The following is a 26298-nucleotide window of genomic DNA, read 5'->3' on the forward strand; positions in this document are numbered from 1 at the left end:
GCTGCAATTAGGTGATCCTGAAGAGGAGCTGACTGTCCCACCCATATTCTTCTTTTATAATGAAGAAGACCATCTTGTAAGGAATAATGAGGCACAGCCGATGCATCAACTGCTAGTTTGACAAGGAGATCTTTGGCAAATGGGTCATGTGTATATGAATCTATAATTTCTGAAACCCATTGAGGAATACACGAACAAATGGCCAAACAGTCACTTGACATCTGTGGATTGCGAGACAACGCATCAGCAGCACCATATGTGATATTTGTCACACGGATTTTGCATATCATAGTGATGTTTGTCGTTATATATCTATGTTTATACTAATTTTTAACTCATGTGGCAACACACAGGCACATACCTTGTATAGTTTATGATGCATTTCTACATGTAGCAACTAAATGGGAGGCATTCTCCTTGCAGATGTGCCTGATATAAACTTTGCAGTCTGATTCTCCTTGTAGTGTTTCTCATGAGAAGGGATTGTTATTCGTTTCTTGAATTGTACTTGGTTGTACTCATGAATAAATGTTTTGATATGGTTGTTTGACTTCTTATAATGTTTCTTCTTCGACATCAATTCATTCTATTTGATTTGGCGTATCTATAATAATGTTATATATTTATATCGTCAATATAATATTCGTGTTATGGTGATATTTGTCACACGTATTTTGCATATCATAGTGATGTTTGTCGTTCTATATCTATGTTTATACTAATTTTTAACTCCTGTGGCAACGCACAGGCACATACCTAGTATAGTATTTAAATCAGTTTTTCTGTTTCCATGCATGTCAATCCATTTCTTCTCAACACACATTTTTGCCATCCTAAATTTGTGCACATACAGCAGGAAACTAATTTTTTATGCGACGTGCCGTATTGCATAAATACCTACACCGTGTAGCATAAATTAGTATTAATATATATTATAAAATGTTTCTAACGAGATTAACTGCATGACTGTTATAGAAATCTTATATTTATGGACAAAATAAAACATTCAAATCAGATTTTTTGTTTTTATGTATATCAATCCATCTGCTAAATTTGTGCGCATGCTTCCAATTTTGTTACACATGCAAATGAAAACAAAAGGCGCACATGCGAGATGGACGTGGGGTGGAAGCGGGCAGGCTGGTCTGATCGGGTGGTGCAGAGGATGGATGGAGCTGGTCTGGTCGAGTGGTACAGGGACGACTGGGCTTCCACTGTATATTTAGGGTGTGTTTGGTTTGGCTTTTGGCTTTGGCTTTTGCCCCCTAAAAGCCAAAAGCCAACCAAAGGGCTGGATTCAAGAAGCAGCTTTTTTTAAAAGCCGACTTTCTCGTAGTGCAAAACTGAAAGCACCCCTGGACCTGCTTTTAGTGGCTTTTGGATGGAACTGTGAAAACATATATCGAAGAACTTTTAACGACTTTTAGTGGTTTCCACCAAACGATTTTTAGCTTTTTAACAGCACACAGCCTACAACAGCTTTTTCCACAGCTCACAGCCCACAGCAACTTTTTCCACAGCCACAGCTCAACCAAACAGACCCTTAGAAACCTAGAGTTTCTAATAGTCTTACCCTATATATATATAGGCCGAGTGTCAAAACAATAGCAGAACACACCGTTTCTCTTTCGTGCAATTTAAAAAGTTTCTAAATATTTGTCCACAAACATTAGTCATAAACATCAGTGCACTAATTCTTTAATAATAAATTAACTAAGGATTAATTTTTTGGCTTGCCATAATTTTAGTTGGACAAAAATGGCAAAAAGCAGACTCAATAAATCGCTATTTTCATTGCTATGCAATTAACTATTTGATGCAAACGTACAATCAAATTATTCACTGTTTTTTATATTTGTACATCGTTTGGATGTAGATATTCAATACTGGAACTGAGAATTAGAATCAAGAATTCTGAGCTAATGAATTTAGAGCTGGAATTAAAGCTCAATTAGTTGAAATTGAACTTTAAAGTGTATCTCAAGATTCAGAACCAAGACTCTAGGTATTAGATGAAATTGTAATTCCAGATACTTTTAAACAACAAATTTGTATTGAAACTCATTTCTGATGCTAGATAGATTTGGTAGTGGATCTAATTTAATTCTAACATTTTCAATATCTACATCCAAACGAACCTTTAGGAGTATTTGAGACTGTTTTACTCTACGGTGGCGTTTGGTTCGTCGAAATGTAACGCAACTAATTTATATGGGGTAATGGATATTGATACAAAACTTTTGTTTGGTTGGACTATTTCTGGTATATCTAATCTAATTATAACTAGTAAGTAACCAGATCCTATTACCGTTCCCTTAACAAGTTCTGAACAAACATTACTACTCCGCATCACTGGTTGGTTGTCATTTGCCAAACGGTCTAAACCGTTATTTTCAGTTTTTCACTAGCCGCTTCGCTACCGTGCACAGGAAAACCCAAACAAACCACAGAACCCGAGCACCGCCGCCATGTCCGCCGCCGCAGCCGACTGGCTCCCGTCAGCGTCCGTGACGGCGTCCGGCCGCCCGGTGCTTTCCGCAGGCGAGGTGGAGCGGAATCTCGTCCCGCTTGTCGATCTCGAGCCCGAGGAGAACCCACACCTCGCGCCCCTCCGCGCCTGCCTCCTCGCGCTCACTTCCCACCGCCTCATCTTCCTCCACGAGCCGTCCCGCTCCGCACGCGGCCTCCCGCTCGCCACCGTTGTCCATGCCTACCCTCCCCACCGCAGGCACAACCATAACCCCCTTCGCTCCCTCTTCTCCTCGTCCTCATCTTCCTCGTCGCAGCATCACCGCATCCGCCTCCAGATCTCCATGCCATCCGTGCGATCGGAGGTCATTGCCATCGTCGTGACCTGTAAGGCTGACGTTGATGTGTTCTTCGGGAGGCTGCTCGAGGCGATCCGTGCAAGGGCTTGGGAGGTGGCCCCCGCAGCTGCTCCGTCGAGCAGCACGCCCGTCGCAGATGTGCCTGCGGAGAACGTCGGGATCCGGATGCCCGTTGTTGGGGTCTCTGGGATACTGCGGATGGAGCAGGAGTCATGGGAGAGCGCCGGCCAGAACTTACAAGATGCGTTCCAGGATCTCAATGCCCTCATGGTTAGCATTTCACAGCTACCATCTTCGAGATTGATCACCATGGTCTAGTTTGAACTCAATTATTGTTATTTTCTATGCTCCAGGGCAAAGCTAAGGAAATGATGCAGTTAGCAGAGAAAATGAGGCTCAAGCTATTAATGAACTCATCTACTGAATCAAATTCCAATGATGAAGAGATGGGCTCTAAGCAAGACATGCAGGATTTGCTACTTAGTGTTGGCATTGTGTCTCCTGTGACGAAAGAAACTGCTGGTGCGTTGTATCATCAGCAGTTGTCACTACAGGTAATTTACAATTGCTTTTTTATGTAGCTTATTTTTGAACTGTAAACTGACTTCGATAATGCACGAACTTTGTAAGAAGTCTGTGTAGATTAGATCAACATATTTAGTTCAGAGCTTCATTGCCATATGGCTCAAGCACAATATTATATTTCTAGAACGAATACCTTTTTCCTCCATCTGCTGGGATCGCAACTTCTAGTGATTAATAATTACTGATTTAATTTTCATATATCAGCTAAACTCAACATTTAGTATTTTACTAAGCCTTTGACCGGCAAATGCAGAGACGCTGCATCAAACTCGTGACCTAGTGACTCAGTGAGATAGCTCCCACCACTATACCAGCCTGTCCTTCAACCATTTAGTAATATACTTTTACTAGAATTTATTCAGGAACTCTGGCCCCATCTTGTCAGTGAAGATGTGTACATAGATCAAATAGTTAGTTTGCAGTTGAGGTTCATCATCATATGGATTATGCACATAGTATAGTTGCCAGAAAAATAGCTTCTATATCACAGTTATGGCCCGCTTTGGCAACCTCACTTCTCATGTTATGTTTTTGGACACAATTCAACCCAAATGTGCAGCTTATCGTGAGCTTGTCGCAGAAGTGCTTTTCATTGTTTTCAGATCGCCTGATCGTCTGATCGATGCCACTGGGCGATCAGACGATTAGTCGCGATTAGGTGACCATCAGGGTGATTAGTCGCCCCTGATCGACCCTAATCGCCCATTGGTCGTCCTATGTATTTCCAGGACATATATAGCACTATATAGAGATATATACTTATATAGTATAGAGACTTGCTCAGGACAAGCACAAGTATAGACAAGGCAGCAGTATAAATAGTCCAAAACAGCAGTATGAATACTTAAATAGTCCAAAACAACAGTATGAATACTTGAATAGTCCAAAATAGCAGTACATCTCCAGCAACAATTCTATATGAAACTATGAAACTACAATTCTACAACTTACTAGACCATGAACAAGAAGACAACACATATATGAGATCATCATACAACTGAAGTCTGAAGTCTTAACTAAAGTCTTAAACTCTGAACCTGAGTAATTAACGTGACTGATCGCTAACCAGACGACTAATCGCTACATATCGCCGACTAGTCGGACGATATGGACGATCAGATCACCTGATCGAATCGACCCCCCTTATCGAGCACTGAGTACCGATCAACCCGACTAATCGCGACTAATCGCGATTAGTTGGACGATCTGAAAACAATGGTGCTTCCACTTATAGAATAGGAAACATGAAAGGCTAAGGGCTAATTTGGTAGAGCTCTGTCTGATTCTCTAGTGTTTTTATTTCCTAGCTCATAGTGTAAATGGAGAAGTGATTCTTGCCAGGTCCCAACTAGAACCTAGTTGCCTTTGGACCATTTAGTAGAGCACCATAGAATCCGCTCGAAGAAGTTTGGAGCAGTGGCGGAGCCAGGAATAAAATATAACAGGCCAAACAACCCCTATTTATACATTGTTATAGAAATTTCAACAATTATAGATTTCAACCATATGTTGGTATATAGCAAAAGACATCGAAATTATTTCACTAATTCTGTGTGCGTAATTTAAAATTTAACAAGAAAAATATAATGATAAAAAGTGACGGTGAAAAGAAATAACATGATTTATCTTAGTTGTACTCTGCGTATCAGAGTTGTGTCGAAGTCATCAATAAGTTTATCTGTTGTAAATTCAATTGCTATCTCCTTCTAAATGTAAGTTATTAAGCAATCCCTTAAGAACTCATCCTCCATCTTATTTCAAATCCTTGTCTTACCAAGTTTCATTATTAAATCAAAAAATAAAACAATATAATTGTGAACTAAAGTAAAAAATTATGTATAAAAAATAACGTAGTTTGTGTAGTCGATGTGGGCGTCCTTGCTGCAACACGTGGTTTAGGTGGCCGGTGCAGCTGGTGCTCAGTCTGCTGTCTTTGCGTGATCACCTTCTCTAGACTCCGGCTGTGGCGGAGGCCAAGTCAAGTGGCCAGCGGCAGCCGCCCAGCCAGACGACAAATATATTATCGTTTACTCCATTTGTTTCACTATGTTTGTCCATGGCCTTTGGATAATACATCCTACAATGTTTGTCAAACGAGGCTATCAAGAGTTTAAGTTGCTGTGACATTTTAAATATCTATCACTAATTAAATGCTTTCAAAGAAGAGAAATAGTTGTGTCATGTTTTGTATTAGGCCACTCTCAATGGGAGTTTCATAAGGTTTTATGGGCATTAAATAAATTGGCGTGATATAGTATAAATGGAGGCGATAAAAGTTTCATGTGATGAAATGAGTTTCATGGGGATGAAACTTTGCACTATTTCCAACATATCTTGAGTCTTGGAAACAGGGACATGAACTCCCTATCGAGACTAGCCTTACTTCGATTTTTTCCTTGTAATTAGTACTGTCTTGGGTAATGTGCATGATGTGTTATGGACATAATAAAATGGTGGGAGTATAAACAATTGGCAGGACGCAAGGATAAAAATTTGTTCATGCCCTCAGAGAATCAGAGTTAATTTGTTGTTACCTGTTCATTCTCCAGGGAATTCTGGTATTTGTTGTTAAGGAAATTTGGTCTGCATTCTTTGGCTCCTCAACCGGATGTTGGCTCATATCTGGGCTGGTCGAAATCGGCAGGGAATATTGCTAATGGACTCACCAAAAATGTACTTGATTCCCTTATCATTCTAGGAGCCTGGATCTTGTGGAAACATAGAAACAAATGCGTCTTTGATGGCTGCAGCCCTAGTGTTACCGTGAGTCTTAGAGCTGTGGATGAGGAAAGGGCAAAATGGGAGATTGCTGGTGCCAAGGGGCTTTCCCATTTAGCAGCACCATTAGCTGAGAATTAAGAAGGGTCTGATGGATTCATTTATGTATGCTTGCTTCTGTCCTCCTTGCGGAGGCCTTTTGTATTGGTCTTTTTAGACCACCCCCTTTTCTGCTTAATTTATAATGGGGTGCAGTTCTCCTGCGCGTTCGAGAAAAAAACCAGAGTTAATTTGAAATCTGAGAGGCAGTTCCATATTCTCCATTCCTCAAGTTTCTAGCTGCATTATACTAAGTTTCAGACTTATTATTTTACCTATTCGTTGTCAGCTCGCGGACTTTGTAAGAATACCGCTTGAGAAAGCAGGTGGTATGATGGCACTGGTCGATGTTTACTGTCTCTTCAACCGTGCTAGGGGAACAGGTCTGCTTTTATCTGTTAATATTATGTAGGATTCCCTTAATACTTGTGTTCTAAAATTAGTTTTGTTTATTTGTTTCTAGAGTTAATCTCACCAGAGGACCTTTTGCAAGCTTGTTCGCTATGGGAGAAAGTTGATGTGTATGTATATCATGCTTTTGATGATTACCGAACTAGCTAAGTTTACTTTTCTGAAGACAATCCAGGATATGGGAATAGGAAAGAGTAATTCAATGCCTTTCCAGCTGGCTCGTCACCAGCCATTGATCATGGTTTTGATGTTTTGCTTATAGATGTTGATTTGTAATGAGCAGCCAAGTCATGCTCAGGAAATTTGATAGTGGAGTGAAGGTGATCCAGACAAAGACACATAGTGATGAAGAGGTAGGCAATCACAACAATAAGCCTTAATGCATACTGAATGACTAAACCACATATTGCAGCCAATCCGCATTGTTGCTGTTAATGTATTATACTGTCACCACAGAGTCTGCAGTTGTCTATGTTTGTACTTTGTGCATTTGCCACTAGCATTGTTTTTAGCACTACTACTAGGCACTAGCAATTGCTGAACTTTTTTCCTCGATGACATAGGTATTTGCGAGAATCTCATCACTTGCACAGAAGCAGGATGCTCTTCAGAAAGGGATTAGCCCAAGTGATGCTGCATTCACACTGGGAATTGCTCCAGCTTTAGCAAAGGAGCATCTTCTAAATGCAGAAAACAAAGGTAATGCTATGACTGCAACTTTCAAGTATTTTGCAAGCTACGTGTATGGTCTGAAAACGAAACTGACTACCTCTATTTCTCAGGACTGTTGTGCAGAGATGTTAGTCCAGATGGATTCCGCTTCTTTATCAATTTATTTAATGACATTGATGCCCAAAATATTTACTCGTAAGAAAATCACAACCCTGGTTCCCTGCAAGTTCCTTTTCAGATATTACCTCTTTAGGCCTTGTTGGGTTGCATCTGGATTGGATAGAGGGGATTAAATCCCTTCCTAATCGAACAAAACCTACCTTATTGATTTTGAATTTTGCAGGCAAAAACCTTATGGACCGTACAACGTGTGGATCTCCGTTGCGATGACATCTCACTGACACTGGTTGATCAAGCTGGACATCGGTGCAGTTATTGTATATTCTTCTTTGGGGGGGGGGGGGGGGGGGGGGACAGACATAGATTTTGTGCAGTAATAATGTATCCTTTGAGAACGTTTGATCCAAATCTGAATATTCTGCCATTATGTACTGTACCATATAACGCCTACAGATGTGATATAACAAATCCATTTGTTCTGTTGAATGGAATAGCATGGAGTGAGATGTATGAGGATTCTGGCTACATTGGTAAGTTTATTGACATGCCACCAGATCAACATTTCTATACTGCCTCCATCCAAAAATAATGCGACTCTGGTATCTTCAGTACTATCTTAATTTTAATCAAATTTATAAAAAATATAAACATTTATAATACTAGAAAGTAAAGGTATATTTTTTCGATAAATTTAGTTAAGCAATTAGGTACATTTTTTTTAATGGAGGTAGTCAAGCTGCTGAGCAGTCCTTTCCTGTTGATAGGAATAGATATTGTTAGGGAAAGAACTCTGAACTTTTTTTTATCGAACGCGCAGGAGAACTACACATCTTATATATTAAGAAAAGGAGATAGAGGTCTAAAGTAGACCCAGAACAAGTTGCCAATAAATAGGCCTTGACAGAAAAAGAAGAAGAAGAAGAAGAAAAGAAAAAGGAGAAAGAAAGAAGAAAGAAAGCGGCACAGAGGGGTGGGTTACCAAACAACCCCCAACCCCACCAGGACCTAAGGCCACAACCTCCTTAGATCTTTAGCCCTTGCCAAGCCTCGCCGAACAACATCCTCATGAATATGATGTATGATGATGCTGATGTTGGGGGATGCACCATCAAACACACATTCATTTCTATGCTTCCATAGCCACCAAGCCACCAGAATCACCAAAGAATTAAATCCTCTTTTCTGGTTTTTTGGCACCTAGCACTCAGCTTCTTTCCACCAGTCTTGAAAGGTTGTTGTTGCCAATCCTGGAGTCAGGTGATGCAAACCCACCTTGTACAAAGTCTACCACCAAGTGTCTCTGGCAAACACACAAGCCACTAGGATATGTTGAACTGTTTCCTCCTGCTGGTCACAAAAGGGGCACCTAACATGATGCTCAAGACCTCGTCTGCTTAATCTATCCGCTGTCCAACAACGATTTAGAGAAGCTAGCCAAATGAAGAATTTACACCTTGGGGGCCCCAACTTTTCCAAATTCTTGTAGCCGGCTCAAAAGTGACTGAACCAGCCATAAAACGATCATATGCCGATTTAGTGGAATAATCTCCAGATGCAGATGGTGACCATCGATGCACATCAGGAATCCCCGGATGTAACTGAAAACCTTGCACTAGGTCCCAAATCACAAAGAAGTCGATGATAATCTGAGCTGGCAGGCTGCCAGATATGTCATTTACCCATCTATTGTTTACCAGGGCTTCCTGCACAGATTTACTTTTCTTGATTCTCACTGTAATACGGCTAACCAAAGTGGGGGCAAGGGCAGATATTGATTGTCCATGAATCCAGCGATCAGTCCAAAACAGGGTTCGAGAGCCATCACCTACTGTAGTGTGGACCGAGGCAGAGAAGAGAGCTTTGACATTGGGATGTACCTTGAACATAAAATATGCCCAGGGCCTTTCTGGTTGAGTTTTTTGAGCCAAAGCCATCTTAGATTTAAAGCCCATCCAAAAATTTCAAGATTATGAATACCTAGGCCTCCCATACTAAGTGGTCTGCAAACTCTTGCCCATCCAACAGAGCAATGACCTCCTTTGATATCTTTTCTTCCTTTCCACAAGAAGCCCCTCCGAATTTTGTCAATAGCCTTGATCACCAATTTAGGGCATTGAAGCACTATAAGGTGATGGATAGGAATGGCTGTGAGCACTGATTTAACCAAGGTCAGCCGACCTGCTGTGTGAATGAGAGCAGATTTCCATCCTGGTAATTTATCAGCTATCTTGTCAATGAGTTCTAGGAAAGTATTTTTGGGAAGTTTCTTGACTGAAAGGGGCAAACCTAGATATTTGAATGGAAAAGCCACCTCGGTACAAGGAAATAACTCCTGAGCAACCACCATGTCTTGTTCCTCACAATGAATGGGCGTCATACTGCATTTGCTCACATTTGTAACAAGTCCTGAAGCATATCCAAAGATTCTCAGAATTTCTTTGACCACACTGAGTTCTTCTCTACTTGGATGCAAGAACATCACCACATCGTCAGCATACAGAGAGATACGTTGCCCATTTCCTCTTCTTAACACTGGTTGTAAAAGACTCAATTCTTGGGGTCTTAAAACAAGAGAATTCAGCACATCCATAACAATAATAAATAACATTGGGGATAAAGGATCCCCCTGCCTTAGCCCCCTATGGTGGTGAATGATTTCCACTGGCTCTCCATTCACTAGCACCCTAGTTGAGGAAGAAAGGAGCATCTTGGAAATGATATTACACCATATAGTTCCAAAACCGAGGTGTGTTAACACCTCAAGAAGGAAAGGCCACGAAACCGAATCAAAGGCTTTACCAATATCCAATTTCAGAAGAATTCTAGAAACTCTCTGCTTCTGAATAGCCTTAGCCGTATGCTGGACCAAAATGAAATTGTCATGGATGCATCTTCCTTTTATAAAAGCGCTTTGATTTGCTGACACTATCTCAGGAAGTCTGGAGGCCAATCTGTTAGCCAGAATCTTTGTAACAATTTTTGCAAAGCTGTGAATTAAACTGATGGGCCTGGAATCTTTGACTTCCAACACTTCAGCTTTCTTGGGCACTAGGGTCACATAAGCTGAGTTAAGGAGATGAAGTTTGGATACATCACCTTGTAACACCCTATTTAACGCCTCCATAATATCCTCTTTGATGATTGGCCATGATTTTTTATAAAGTTTTCCAGTATATCCATTCGGCCCTGGAGCTTTGTCAGCAGGGAGAGATTTAATTATTGCCCAGACCTCCTCCATAGAGAAATTTCGATCAAGAGCAGTAAGGTCCAAGGCTGGACGATGAAATTCTTCCAGATTTAAAGTTGACTCCCTGGGGGCTGCTGTCCCAAGTAACCTGTTATAGAAATCCCAGATTACCTCTTTCTTTTCCTGCTGCTCAAAAATTATTCTGTTATCGACCATCAGTTTTCCAATGAAGTTTTTATTTTTCTGTGTCTGGCATGGTGATGAAAGTAGGCAGTGTTGGCGTCTCCTTCTTTCAGCCAGTGCAATCTACTTCTTACTCGGGCAACAATTCTTTCCAAGGAGGCTAGAGCTAAAGACTGGTGCTTAAGGGATCGACGTAGCCATTCCTCGGAGGGAGACAAATTCCTTTCATCACGAGCGATTTCCAGCCTATGAAGGATCTCATTTGGCATCAAGATCTGCTGCTTAATGTTGCCCACTTTTTTCTGACTCCAGGCTTGAAGGTGCCTTGCAAGCCTTTTTAGTTTGTCATGAAAACGCTGCAAGGGCAGCTGACTTCCAGAGGTTGTGACCAAGAGTTTTCCACCTCTTCCATGAACCCTTCCAATCTGATCCAGAAACTTTCAAAATGAAATCTTCTTTTTCCTTGGACAAGATCATGCAGCCCCAACAGTAATGGACAATGATCAGAAATCTGGGATGCAGAGCTCTGCAAGAGACAATTCGGAAACATGTCCTCCCAATCTGCTATACAGAAAATCCGATCTCGACGAACCAAAGTAGGTGATGCCCGTTCGTTTGGCCAGGTGAACTTCCTACCTGAAAGGGGCAGCTCATTAAGAAGCAAGTCATTAAGCATCCGCCTAAACCTCCCCATCATAGCTCTATCAAGATTATCATTGCTCTTGTCCAGTTGTCCTTAGCTCTATATATAAGGTTGAAATCCCCACCAATCATCCACGGACCAAGGCACTGTGATCATATCAAGTGCAGCTCATTAAGAAATTGAATTTTATGCTCATCGAGTTGGGACCGTAAACACCCGTAAACCACTAGGCCACGCCATCCTGCTGCTGAAATTGAGCAGAGACTGGAAAATTGTTTATTCTAGTTTGGAGCATCTTGCAGACCGAAATCCTCCAAGCCAAAAGAATCCCCCCCACGTACCAGCCGCTGGAAGGACAACATACTCTTCAAAATCAGAGCCTAACAGAGAGAGAATCATATGCCGGGAAATGACTGCTTTCTTTGTTTCTTGCAACTTTATCTAGATCACCAAATAGTTTTCAAGTTTCTGGTTTCTTACTCGCTAGGAATAGAGAATGAAGGTACCACTCAAAGTACTGAACATGACATAGAGATTGTTGAAGGATTAGTGCAATGCAAGTGCGTTGTGACGGCACATCAATCATATTCTGTGTATTGTGACAACACATTAATCATATTTAATGGTATGCTGTAACGGTTGTACGACACGTGAGGGTCTAGCGGCAAACCAGTGTGATAGATTCTCTCCAAAAAAATAAATTTAAAATTAAATTGGACTCTTTCCATAAAAAATAAATTGAAAAGTGCATCCTCATCTCTCTTGGTTGTTCAACCACGCATCATCGAGGTGACGACTCCTCTCCCTTGATTGTTCTTATCCCGCTGCCTCTAGAGACGTATGGTGGCGGAGAGTCGTGACAACAGGTCGAGGCGCTTGTCAAATGGGAAGATAAAGTCAGTGCCACGAGTCGGAGGCCAGTAGGATAGACTGGAGATTAATATACAACCGCAATAGAGAGGAGGAAACACTCATGGTGGTTCTTCATAGTTGCTTCCGTATGCAAGCATGAGATAAGGCTTATAAGCGGGGGAGGGGAATAGACTGTGCGCTTCATACGTGACGTAGGACAACCATCGAGGGAAAAGAGATGAGAAGTTGAGGATTAATATACGATCATCGAGGAAAAAAGATCGTAAGTTGGGGATTAATATACGACAACAACAGTGATGAGGAGGAAGCGCTCATTGTGGTTACATGGTTAGTTACACATGGGCTTATCTTATCTTATTTGGTTTGTTAGGCAAGATGCGGGAGAGGAACAAACTCTATGCTTCGTCAACGACGAGGAGGAATTGCTCGTGGTGGTTACATAGTTGATTATGCATAGATTTATCTTATCTGATTTATTAGGCGAGCGGGTGAGAGGAGAACAAATTTGTGCGCTTCGTGCGTGACGTAGTACGATTATCGAAACTGGTGCTATATAGGAGTAGAGAAAGAGAATTTTATGAGAATGATTTGTGAAATAAAGTGATTAATCATTATCTCACTTTTTTTAGTTTGTAACTAGTACAATGCCCGTGCACGCGATGGCACATAACTATTCGATAAAATGTTAGCGCACAACGATCCTATGAGAATGGATAATACATATATTATTATCAACCTCAATGTCTCATAAATGTTTTGCTAGAAACCATCGACAGGCGAAGGTAAAGGTGGGGTCACAAGTGGGGTGCGACAGCGACGATTGGTGAGTTGGTGGCCAGCAGGATGGCTTTCTCGATGTCGTCTAGGTGATGTGGAAGAGTTAGAGTGAAGGAGGCGTTGATGGAGAGAGATAGAAAGTTTAAGGGTTAATATATGACGACAACGGCGAGGAGAAGAAAGTGATCGTGATATAAAACTTATTTTATCTGATTGTTAGGTGAGATGTGGGAGGAAACAGATCTACACGCTTCCGCGTGACAGAGACAACATAGAACGACCGCTGAAATTGGTGTTTTATAGAAATAGAAAAATAGAATGAGTCGATCAATCGTCATGTCATTCTTTGCAAGCTAATAATTAGTGGAGCATGAGAAATATGAATAAATTTTTGTGCATTACTAGAGCGAGCAATTCTCCCGCACGGAATAACCAAAAAATGGGGTGTGAGGGAGATCCAAATAGTGCTTCTTCAGAATGAAGTGCTCGTCTTTTACCACTGCGGCTTATGTCTATTCATGTTGTATAAAGGAAATTTATCATAAATATATATAGTAATAATTTGAAAATAAAATAATATAATCATGTTTAAATAAATTTCTCGTTTAAACAATATCTACCTATATATATATATATATATATATATATATATATATATATATATATATATATATATATATAATTTGTAGCAATGTACTAGCAACGAATTAGTGGATTTTTTTATGTATCACCTTATATATAAATCTAAAAGAGAATTATCTATTTGTAAAAAATAGTTTTCCTTAAGGCACTCCCGTAATCAAAGTTACTTGTCTAGTACCAAGTTAAAATTTACTTCCCTATTTGACACTGTTATCCATATTCTTCAATAACAGTGCTAAGTGGCCACCACAATGACGCCTATGCCCTTCTTTATATTAAAACACTGTGGTGCACTGGTGTCAAATATGAAAAACATGAATGTTTAATTCGTGGTGTCAAATAAGGAAAGCATGAGTATCGTGATAAAACTTCTTATTTGATGTTGATGGCTGTTTTATTTGAAATCATTGACGGTATTTAAGTTCTGTTTGAAGCTTTTATATTTTAAAATTTGAATTATTTAAATGAACACGAATGGAAAAAAACATAACCAAAGTTATATACCTCGAAGAGATAGATTATATTCTTTTTTAACAATTTCATAATTTTCTGAATTTAAAAACATTTATGAATTTATAGCGGTTTACCTAATATTTTTAGAAAATACAGATATTATCTAAACCATGTTTAAAACCAGAAATGTTCTCTTCCTTATTTCAAAACTACGACATTCATGCTTTCTTTATTTGACACCCCATAATTCTGATATAGACGGGGCATATGGATCAATTTGATGGCACTTAACACCATTAATGAAGCAAATAGACGGAAGTGACAAATAGGAAAGAAAATTTCAAATCGATGCTAGATAATGGACCTTTGATTTTGGGAGTGTTTTAAAAGGAAGAACGATTTGTTTCAAAGTCAAATAGATAATTCTCTCAATCTAAAATGAGTAGATTCTCCAACCAAACACTTCATAAATGAGGATTTAATGAGTGGGTTGAAGAAAAACTGTTATAGTGTGTTTGTTTAAGGAATAGCTTTATTCTAGATGAGGTGGTATATTAGAGTCTTTCTCAAAATTGGTAGGATAATTTTATTTTTTATACTAATACTAATTGTCTATACAATATAAAGCAACCGTTTCTCAAAATTGGTGAGATAATTTTTTTATACTAACACTAATTATCTCTACTATATAAGCAACTGTTTCCATGCATGCTCCCCACATTTAAACGGTAAAAAACTAAAATTATGATAAATTTGGATTTGAACCACAATTATTCGCTTTAAACTTACATTCACACTCAAATAACCAATAAAACAAACATATTTTTATATTTTATACTTTATCCTCAAGTATAAATAAAAACTGTAGCAACGGACACTTTGCTAGTTATCTTCTAATATATGAGATATGAGATGGTGATGCATCAACCTATTCCACATCATAACCCAAATAAAAATAAATAAAGAATATGTAGATGATTCATCGAACATCAAACCAAATACCCCTTAGAGATGCTATACAGCTCTAGCTATCTAGCATTGACATCCCAAGTCCTAACTAAGCCCAACGCTAGTTCGACAGAAGATGATGTCAATTATGGTCTGTCCATAGCTATTTTAAAACGGTGCGTACCACAAGCAACATATTGGATTTATGTTGGCACACGTTAACCATCTAAGAACGAAATGTAGCTGCCACAGCACTGGATCGGTGAAGACCTACGCGAAAGCATGTCAATATAATTTACCATATCATCTCCGAAGGTAAACACTAGCAAACACTCAAAAGAAAGCTCAGATTTTTTTCTCTCCACAGCACCCACACTATCTACTATAGATTGTACTCACTCCATTTCAAAATAGTATTTGTTTTAGCTCTTTATATCTATGTCCATATTAAAATAGATGATGGTGAATCTAGACACATCTATTAAACACATACATCAAATATTATATGAATCAACCACTATCCCAAAAGGAATAGTAAATCGAGACAGAGGGAGTATCTTTGTAATAAAATGTAAAAAAGCATCCATAAGTTGTTCAGACGTCTTCCTCTTGCTAGGAGCCCTGCTGAAAAGCTTCAAGACTGCAACAGATGGAATGGATAGTCAGTTGTGAGCACCAATTGTTTTTCGAAGCAAAGTCACTGGCAGCTATAGCCAGGCATCATGGAGTTCTATGACTACTCCATCACAAAATAGTTGTCACTCTCGTTTTTCGAGCAAGGCAACTATTTTCAACTTTATTCAAATATATACATGAAAATATTATTTATTTATAGTACATGATTTAGTATCATTAGGTAGATCTTCGAATATATTTTTATAAAAACTTATTTGCAGATACAGATATTACTAATATTTTCTACAAACCTAGTCAAGTTTAAGAATATTTGACCGGCACGAATACCATAGCAATAAAGGACAGGATTACTTACAAGATACAAATGTTACTAATATTTTCTATAAATCCAATTAAACTTGAAAAAAGAGACATTTCAAAAACTTATTGTTTTTTCCTTTTTTTTGGGACTATTGGAAATGCTCTGAGACTGCAACTTTGTCCTATGCCTATCGAGGCACAGAAATCCCAACTATACTAAGGCAGCAACAATAGAGCTTCTGTGTATGTCACTTCAACATCTAAGGACCAGTCAGAACAAGTGCATTATTTCACATATTCAGCATAAGCACACAAGACATCAGCATGCAGCTGATGTTACCTTGTTGGCGATGTTGTTGGAAAGCCAATCAAGCCCCTCATACAACCCTTCACCAGATGTAGCACAAGTGCTCTGGATGTACCTGCAACCAGGGAACAGACACATTAACATGTATACATCTGCTAAATATCAAAGGCAATTGTGACGTTGGCAATTATTCAAGACAAGACAGTTGCAGAATGGAGATAAAGATTCAGCTCAATCACAGTATTTAAAGCGGTGCAGATTAATGCATAATTCATACTGTCACATCATGAAGATTGATGACTAAAACAAGTGGTTCAAAGATACGCTCCTCGCAAATATGTGCAGTGTAGATAACTAGATACACTAACAAATATCAGAATGTCAAGCAACCATGATTCAGATACAGGGAGATAAAAGTGTATGAAAATAAAACTTCTTACCAGTGCCGCTGGCGAAGAGAATGCAGACCAAGCTTGTCAGTAATTTCAGCAGCATTCATAGCATTGGGAAGATCTTGTTTGTTTGCAAATACAAGCAGCACGGCATCACGCAGCTCATCCTACAAAATGGAAAGATTTATATCATTAGGAATTAAGTCAGTACAATACATGTATAGGGACTGAGAGTTAGCACTGTGAAATGGCGCTGTTTGATATTTAGCACCCCTATGCATGTCTCATAAGCTGCTCTGACGGCTTTAAAATACTTTGTTGGCAAGTCAACTTATACAGTATCCAAATTCATGATTGTAATATTGCTGAAATAAAAACTACTCATAGAGAAAGGATATTGCAGAATGGAACTTTTTTTTGGAACTACTAAAATAACACTACTATATTACCTCATTCAGCATCCTGTGGAGCTCATCTCTAGCCTCAACAACACGTTCCCTATCATTGCTGTCTACAACAAAAATAAGTCCCTGCGTGTTCTGAAAGTAGTGCCTCCACAGGGGCCTGATCTGTTTGACATAAAGAATAAAGAAACCGTAATTTCTTGGTAAAGTTTATCACAACAGGATAGTGCTATGGATTTTGAGATAGAACACATTTGCAAAGAGTTGATACCATGGTGGTACTTCAGAGATATAACTGAATTTTAAGCACATATGCTCACCTTGTCCTGGCCACCAACATCCCAAACGGTGAAGCTAATGTTCTTGTACTCAACAGTTTCAACATTGAATCCTGCAAAAGTCCAAGATAGCCAATCCTATCAATGGGACTACAGTATAGTTCCATACCATGACTCCAAGTGTTGGTACCAAATGTATATATCATATTTATACCAAGTTCCAGTATATACAGAATGCTCCTAAAAAGATGGCATATCATTCAGAAGCCCATTTTTGTCATGTACTCAAGCCACTATCCCAACAATACATTTTTACACGAAACTAATGTAACACAGAAGGGCAATATTCAGGAAGCAGGATATAATTTTGTCAACTTTTATAGCTCAAACCATTATAACCAGATTAGACTACAGATCATTTTTCACGAACTAATAGTGAATATACACCCGAATGCATAGCACTACCTTCGACTGTGCATTTCAGAAATTGCATGCACCGAACAGTTCACTAGCAATTTCCCACAGTATATTTTAGATGCAAAGCAGAACGGTGGGGAAAAGGCTTACCAATGGTGGGGATGGTGGTGACGATCTCGCCGAGCTTGAGCTTATAGAGGATGGTGGTCTTACCGGCGGCATCGAGCCCGACCATGAGAATCCTCATCTCCTTCTTGGCGAAGAGGCGGCTGAACAGCTTCCCAAAGGAGAGCCCCATCTCTTCCTCAATGAAATCCTACGAGATCCAGAGCGAGGCGCGGGATCGAATCGGATTCGCATGAGAAAGCAGAGACAAGCGAACGAACATATTGGCCAACATTAGCGTCCAATCTAAGCTAATCATGTCGTAGCCGTAGGACGGTAGGAGAGAAAAATACCGCTCGATTGGACGATCGAGACAATCAGATCCGCGCGGGCGCGGGGCGGAATTGTTGACACTACGAAGGAAGAGGCGCTTGACTGGGAGCACTCACCGCGACGGTGGTGAACGCCTTCCTCAGCCGCCGCGAGCTCCCTCCCCCTGGACTCTGAGCCGCTGGGCTTCCGCGATCTGCGCGCTCGGATCGGCGGAAACGGGAGCGCGTGGTGCGGTGGTAGTGGGGCGAGCGAGTGAGCGCTAGGCGAGGCTATTGGCCTTGGCCGCGGTGCGGTGGTGCGGTGCGGCGGTGCGGTGCGGGACTGCGAAGGATTGTCGGTTGTCGCGTGGCGGGCTGAGACCGTCCGCAGCGTTTACCCAATTAACATTTTTTTGCGTCCAGGAATTCCAGCATTTCGTATCTACTTTTTTTATCTCCGGTTCCCTCTATATACCCCCTATATTCCAATATAACAATAAAATATCATTATCTAACTATATTCATCTTTATTACTATTTTTCAATTATTAAATATGGAAGCACTGTGCAAGGGGTACTATAGTGCTCCCCTTGATCTGAGGACGGCGGTGGCCTCCCCTTGCGATATAGCGCGTAGAGGGCCATTTGGAGGCCGACGTTGCTCACGTAGAGGCCCCCTAAGCATGCACACCGGAAAGGGAGAGGGCACCGCGTGGCTGCCGCTGCAGGCAGCCTGAGGTGCGCTCGCGCGGGACCCGACTGAGTCAACCCGCATCGGCATGGAGCCAACGTCATCCCCTAGTGATGGCAATGGGTAAGTGTACGGGTAACTGTGGAAAATTATCCATTGGATATGGGTATGGTGAAATTTGGTATTTGTAGATACGGTTTGGATATAATAAGGTATCCACATATAATTTTTTCGCGGGCCAGTATCCATACCTGTTATCCAACATATATTTGACATGTGGACCATACGAATTTAATATATTATCATAAATTCTTATTTTTCAATTTTTATCCATGACATGTTGTTCGGTGCTGAAATTATCATTTGATGTTGTCGGTGTTTGTTGCCCGACCGCACACCTCGGGGTTACCCTCGTGGTGCTTTTGAGTAGGACGGCGACGTTTATTGTGACTCGATGGTTCGTGCAGTAGCACGATGAGAGAAACACACAAGCTTGAGCAGTTTCGGGCCGCTCGAGAGGCATAATACCCTACGTCATGTGATGGTTTTCTATATTGAGGTGAGTTTACAAGTTGTGGCTATGAGAATGGTGGGCTGAGTATGAGATGAAAATGGTAAGGGTGCCTCCTAGCCTTATATATACACGATCAGATAAAGCCTCCCCGCACAGATGTTGATCGCAATCTCTTTGCTTATCACCTGATTTGTAGCGAACAATCTTCCTTTATCCTGAGAAAATCTTGCGCTCTCACGCCCGAGTTATCGCCGACGGTTTAGTCTGTAGGGTGGACGCAACAAACCCTACCCGACATACCGCGCTCCTACAACAGCTAACTCGGACGTGGGCCTCTTTCGTATCAGAACTGGCTTGCCTCTGCTGGTTTCCTTTATCCGGCTCACCACAAAACGCCCCAGGAGGGCGCCTGCTGGGTGGCCCCATACGTGTTTTCATACTCATGTGGACCCGGGGATATCCATCCCCCACAAGCCCCCGATCTTTGAATTGATTTTGAGTAATCAATCCAAAGGTCTTCTCTGCTTACTTTTGAGTTTAGTGTTTTTCTCTAAGATTTCATGACTCCGTTGGGTGTAGCTCCCGAGCTTTGAATTGATTTAAAATAATCAACTCAAAGGTCTTCACTGCTCGCTTTTGAGTTTAGTGTTCTTCTCTGTGATTTCCTGAGTCCGTTGGGTGCACCGAAGGTGCACCCAATGGGTGTAGCCCCCCGAGCTTTGAATTGATTTGAAATAATCAACTCAAAGGTCTCCATTGCTCGCTTTTGGCTTTAGCGTTCTTCTCTGAGATTTCCTGAGTCCGTTGGGTGCACCGAAGGTGCACCTAATGGGTGTAGCGCCCGAGCTTTGAATTGATTTGAAATAATCAACTCAAATGTCTTCATTGCTCGCTTTTGAGTTTACTGTTCTTCTCTGAGATTTCCTGAGAAGGTGCACCCAATGGGTGTAGCCCACCGAGCATTGAATTGATTTTGAGTCATCAACTCAAAGATCTTCTCATCCTTATTTCAAAAGATTTTGGAGTAGTTTAGCGGTGACATCTGTCCACCCTTTGCTTGGTTTGGAATCACTCCGATCGAACCCATGACGAACTGGAGCCCAGCCTATTGAAACCGAACCAGGGGGAGCCTGGCTGGACGACACTTGACCAAAGACTTCAATGCTTCTGTTGATTGGACTTGTGCTTGATAGAGTCTAGACTGCCTTCAGTTTGACCAATCTTTCCCTTTGTCGTTGTGCATCGTACTGCTTTAGAAAATCTCAGAAACCGAACCAGTAATAGGTGGCGCACATCCCACATTAAATACAGGCGGCGCATGCAGCCTGCAAGGCCTACATCGCTTCAAGTAACCTACACGTTACCGAGGCAAGACAATTGTAACACCCTGAATTTGGGGGTATAAAATTTCTTTTCTAATATCCACCAAATTCAGGTGTTACTATCTCAGTTCTTCGTTTTCCTTTCTCTTTTCCCTAAAAATGGAGAATCATTTTGTTTTATATTAGCGTAAACCTAGTGGAATAAGCCCTAGAGGCACTTTGGTTGTTGCATTCATGCCGTTGCATGGTGTTCCTAAGTGCAAAATGTGTTTGAAACATGTTAACATATTTTATAGAAGCGCTCGGTAAATTTTCATAATTTTCGGAATATTTTTCTATTTTCCGGAAACCAAAATCTATTTATTTGTGGAACTTAAAAATGTTTTTAGAAATTCTAATTATGTTTTTTGAGTTCATTAAGTGCCAAAACATTTACGCCCCGTTTGGATCACTGGAATTGAATTCTATTCTAATAATATTAATTTAGGTATATATCAATTAAGCTAATTCACTTTTATACAAAATATATTTGTATACTGTTATTAGCAAGATATCTTATATATTTATGTGCTACATTTTTACTATAAAGGAGTAGAACGAAGAGTATCATGTAAGTTATAGATTAGAAACAAATTCTAATCATGTATAAAATTATTTCCTATCCTCCACCCTATGAATTTGAGATAAGCTTATATCTGAACTTTAGAAAGTGGTGGAATGCCAAATTCCAAACTAAATAAGTTATTTTATTGAGTGAATTCCAATTCCTTTGAAATGAAGGGATCCAAACGCTCCGTTATAGGAATTTTTCTGGAATTTTTGAAAGTATCTATAATATTTTGAGCACAAAATATGGATTTCTAGGCTTTTTTCGAATTTTAAAAATAGTAAAATCCGAATTTTAACCGAATTTTTTATCTCGTCCGAACCCTAGGTATATATACATGTCCGACTTCATCTCGTCGAGCCCGTTCCAGAACACAAAACGTTTTCTCCAAATCCAATCCCTAGCTCCCGGTATTGCTCGCCGAAGTTCGGAGCGGTTCCAACTCCGGCGACAACTCCGGCGAGCAATTACTCCCAATCCGTGCATCGTCTGCGGAATCCGAGGGTACCGCTGCGTTCGTCTCGTTGAGGGCTTCGTCGCAGCGCGTTTGGTTCGTCGATTGGATCCCCGAATCTGCGGCAATCGACGGATTTCCTCTCGGCTCCGGCGAGGGTCTTCTTCCCCGGTGAGAAACCTCCATTGTTGCACTTAGGGTTTCTTCGTTTCTTCATTTTTCCGTCCGTGCAGAGCCTCTCTCACTCTCCCCTCACCTTCCCCGGTGGAGGCGCCCCTCCCCCCTCCGTTTCCCCTCCCCGGCGGCGCCCCTTTCCCCCTCCCCGGCGGTGGCGGCGGTGGCCGACGGCGGCGCTCGTGCTCCCGCGCCCCATGCCCGCGCGCACCCCTCCCTCCCTGGCAGCGGTGGCTGCGTTCCTCGCGCCCCGTGCGGCCGCGCCCACCCCCGACCGGCCCAACCCCGACCTCCCCTGCGCAGCCCCCTCCTCTTCCCCTCCTCTCTCTTCCATGGATGGGAGGAAGAAGATGAGAGAAGAAGACGATGGCAGTCTCGTAAATTTAGTCCGCGCGAATTACAGTATGGTTTAAAACATTGATAACTTTTGCGTTTTAAACCCGATTCGATTCATTCAAGTTGCGTTAGATTCGTATTAAAATTATCTTAATTTAGAAATATTTATCCCAATTTTTGCATATTTTATTTAATTTAGTTAAACGTTTGTTTGACCAGTGGCTACTAGAACAACGTTTCAATTTAAAAACCTAATTTAGGAATTCGATTTGCGCATTTATAATTAGTTACCAATATGATTAACCTTAACTGAAATGTTATTTATTAATAATTATTTAGTTTAATCACATTGTTTATTTATTAGTGTCGCAAGTCGGTCCGCGCGTGCTGCGGTGCTGTTTCGCGTACGTCGTCGTGTGTCGTTCGCGAGTGTCGCGCGTGTTGTTCGCACGCGTTGTCATGTGCCGTCCTCGTGTGTCGCACGCCTTATCGTGTGCCGTTCGCGCGTATCGCGCGTTGTCCGCGCGCTAAGTCGTTTGTGTCCGAGCGTTGCGCACATCGTGTTTGCACGTCGTGCGTCGTTAAATCGTCTCGCTTAGAATTGTTCATATTCATTAAGTTACTTGCTTAACTGTCAACTATTAAAATAGTAAGTTAGTCAAAACTAAGTAGTAGTATTAATTTACATTTGATTAATATCAATTAATATAATTATGTTGAATTGGATGTTCTAATTAGTACTTGTTTAACGTAAACGCGCTAACCCTTCGACCGTAGCTTCGACTATCGTGGTTCTTTTCCTCGCGTAACCGTAGAGACGCTCTCTATTTTATATTGCTCGCTTTTATAACATTTTATCTTGTATGGTGTAATGTTCTTATGCATATATATATATGTTTGTTTGCTTGTGTCTGTTTGTCTTCGCTTCGCGTTGCGATTGGATCGCGATTCGTTTCCGAACTTCGAGGAATCGACGGTCAAGCTTCGGCGACCAAGTGATCTAGCTCTTTGGGTTCCACGAAGTTGAAGACCCTGAGCATCTGTTTGGTGAAGGCAAGTGTCCTCTGACCCATTATGTCCCATTTACTTTATAATACACTGTCCCGCATACTATGAACAACCTAAGGATTTACTAGCTTTCTATTTACCCTGTCCTTGATTTACCTTTTGGGATACTATGGTTAGCTACATGCTAGCGCTTTACTTTAATCAATGAACATGATGAGATACAATGATGATACTATGATTTTATTCTGGATATGATGATATACTTGTGGCATTTAGGGGACTCGGGCTGTTTCCCGAGTACCTCTCCGTAAGGACCTGTTCGTTGAGAGACCACCCGGGATAACAGTGCAACCATGAGGGTGAAATGGGATACCCTTAGCTAATTAATTAGAGGAACTAGAGGTGTAGTTGCTTCGCCGTCGTGCCGTCAATGGGGTCCAGGCACAGTGCTTGCTCTGCCGAGGCTGAGTGCCGAGGTTCTTTCGTTTTGCTTTTGTTAGTCACCCTCCTGCGGGGAGAGGTACTGTGTTTATCAAACTGGAGAAACCTAACGGGCGGCTATGACCTCTAGGGAATCTTTGTAAAGGCTACGTAGTGATACCCTGCCGGACCACCTAGGGAGCGATCAATGGGGAGTCATGATCCCCGGGCAAAACGGGAATCACGGCTCATGGGTAAAGTGTGCGACCTCTGCAGAGTGTTATGAAACTGATATATCAGTCGTGCTCACGGTTAAGAGCGGCCTTGGGATCCTCTTTGATTAGAGATACAAATGATCTGAGATACAATGGTTCTATTTATTATTTTGGTTCGATGACGATAATGATGTTCCTCGATGAGGAAATGATTCACGGGTTGGTTATATGATAAAACTTGGCTTCCACTAATAATAAATACCTGACCAACTAAAAGCAACTGCTTGAGCTTAACCCCACATAAAGCTAGTCCACTACAGCCAAACGGGACATTTGCTGAGTACGTTGATGTGTACTCACCCTTGCTTTCACAAAACACCAGGTTGCCTTTGGTGCAATCTATGCCCAGGTAAACAAGGCGTCGATGCGGATCTCCAGGAGTTCCAGGACGTCGACGAGTTCGAGGATTAGGCTAGCGACCTCCCCCAGCCAGCTGCCTGTGGTGGGTTGTTTACGTTGGCTACGTTTCGATTCTGTGTACTTTGATTATATTATGTAAATGACTCTAGTTTGTAATATTATTACTTACTCTTTATTGTTATTCGAAGCATTGTGCTATGATGAGTCATTTATGTAATCGCCATGTACGTGAATTTCTAATCCTGGCACGTACATGGTTCGCATTCGGTTTACCTTCCAAAACCGGGTGTGACATAAGTGGTATCAAAGCTGTGCTGACTGTAGGACCGCTGACCTAGAGTAGCATTGGCCGTTTTAAAGACTTATTGATTATTACTTCACCCCATCCTTGATTCTGCTTCAAAATATTAGTCAGCTTGACTAATTCTATGTTGTGCTCCTATATGCCCCCTTGCCAAAAGTATTTTATTCTAGTATGGTCTATACTTCTCTCAATCTATTAGATCTGATCTCACTCTTATGCTTGCGACATCTTTGTAGATGCCCCCTGACCATAGCCTTTAGTCTTTTGGGACTCTTTCCTCATCCATTATTAAATTGCTACTATTTGACCATCTCTATTCCATTTTGTTATTGACATGCTTGTATCCTTGCATTTTTAATACCCTTATCCCTTAATCTAAAGTACTTACCCTTGTACCTCTATTTCTCATTTAAACAGTTCAGTTTAGGTGTCCATGACCTTCTTGTCTTCTGGGATCATTTCTTATTCGGTTGTAAGTCGCTATCTTTCGACAATTTCTATGCCCTTGGTCTTGGTATGCTCGTACCATTGGAATCTTGCCTACTCTTATTTTTATATGTGCTTACCTTTATATCCCAATATATGTTTAAGACATTTCAGTTAACGTGCCCTTGACCACCCTTGTTTCTTAATGATCCATGAGCGGTCATTCTACTTTGCATATCCTTGGTGATCCCGTTGTCTCCTTGTAACTCCACTCGGTAATGAATCTTTACTTCAACCCTTCTGTTGGAACTTTACATATCTGACCCTTGATTGTTTTCTCCACTTAGTCGTTTCGCGAGTCTTGCCTTAACTATATCCTTTGTTATGCTTTTAATTATTATCATATGCACCCTTGACACCTCTATATCCTACATTGATGTTTGTCTCATACATGCCCTTTAAAATCGCCCCTCTTTCGTCTCATACCTTCTTTCTCTTGGTCGTATCCTCTTCTTTGGCTCGCGAGTTTGTAACCTCATCCTTTGTTGTGCTTTTGTTTCTTATTGCCTTTACCCTTCTCATCTCTCAATCTTACCTTGGTGATTACGCTATGTTCGTTATCTAAAACCTCCAATCTCCCACCTTAGTTCAAGCGTGGTCTCTTACTTATCTCACCCTTGACTATATCCTCTTCTTTACCGCGTGTAGGCCTAAACTTAACTCCATTCGTTATTGTATTTGTACCACTTGCTCTTCTAGGCCTTTATCTTTTCTCTTACACCCTTGCCCGTTATCGCCTTTGGCCCTTGCGATATTTATGTCTTCTACCTAAATGCTTACCTTAAACTTATCCTTTAAATCCTCCCCTTTCTTTCAACCCAGTTTGAGAGTTGCGAGTTACCTACCTCTCCCTTGATTTCTTTTTCACTTCTTGTCGCCTTACAAGTTTTGTTTCAATTCCATCCTTTGCTATGTGTTTTATTTGCTATCACCACCTCCTTGTCATCCATCGATCTTGCCTTGATACTCATCTTTATTCTGGCTCTTTAAAATCTCCTCTCTTCCACCTCAATTGGAGAGTGGTTGTTTACCTATCTGGCCATTGGACGTACCTCCTTA

General features: G+C 41.0%; 2 protein-coding genes across 3 annotated transcripts; one reads left to right on the forward strand and one right to left on the reverse strand.

Moving 5' to 3' along the window:
• The first annotated feature begins 2417 nt into the window (after window positions 1-2417).
• LOC103651086 (vacuolar protein sorting-associated protein 36) lies at window positions 2418-7978 on the forward strand. The gene is made up of 8 exons (XM_020550435.3): window positions 2418-3098; window positions 3182-3382; window positions 6520-6613; window positions 6694-6751; window positions 6925-6994; window positions 7205-7340; window positions 7424-7508; window positions 7657-7978. The coding sequence occupies exons 1-8, from the start codon at window positions 2469-2471 to the stop codon at window positions 7712-7714; spliced, it is 1332 nt and encodes a 443-aa protein (XP_020406024.1). The 5' UTR covers window positions 2418-2468; the 3' UTR covers window positions 7715-7978.
• A 7433-nt stretch (window positions 7979-15411) lies between these two features.
• LOC100282739 (ADP-ribosylation factor) lies at window positions 15412-18727 on the reverse strand. 2 transcript variants are annotated; one of them, NM_001412185.1, is made up of 7 exons: window positions 18428-18727; window positions 18024-18189; window positions 17499-17569; window positions 17224-17343; window positions 16823-16941; window positions 16416-16497; window positions 15412-15779 (listed from the first exon to the last, which is right to left on the reverse strand). In NM_001412185.1, exons 2-7 carry the CDS (start codon window positions 18169-18171, stop codon window positions 15774-15776), a joined length of 546 nt encoding a protein of 181 aa, NP_001399114.1. In that variant the 5' UTR covers window positions 18172-18189; window positions 18428-18727; the 3' UTR covers window positions 15412-15773. The 2 variants fall into 2 exon arrangements, with proteins under 2 accessions (NP_001399114.1, NP_001149117.1); NM_001155645.2 differs by having other exon boundaries at window positions 18332-18727.
• Window positions 18728-26298: the final 7571 nt, after the last annotated feature.

Source organism: Zea mays, chromosome 3, assembly GCF_902167145.1.
Source record: "Zea mays cultivar B73 chromosome 3, Zm-B73-REFERENCE-NAM-5.0, whole genome shotgun sequence".
Classification (NCBI taxonomy): domain Eukaryota; kingdom Viridiplantae; phylum Streptophyta; class Magnoliopsida; order Poales; family Poaceae; genus Zea; species Zea mays.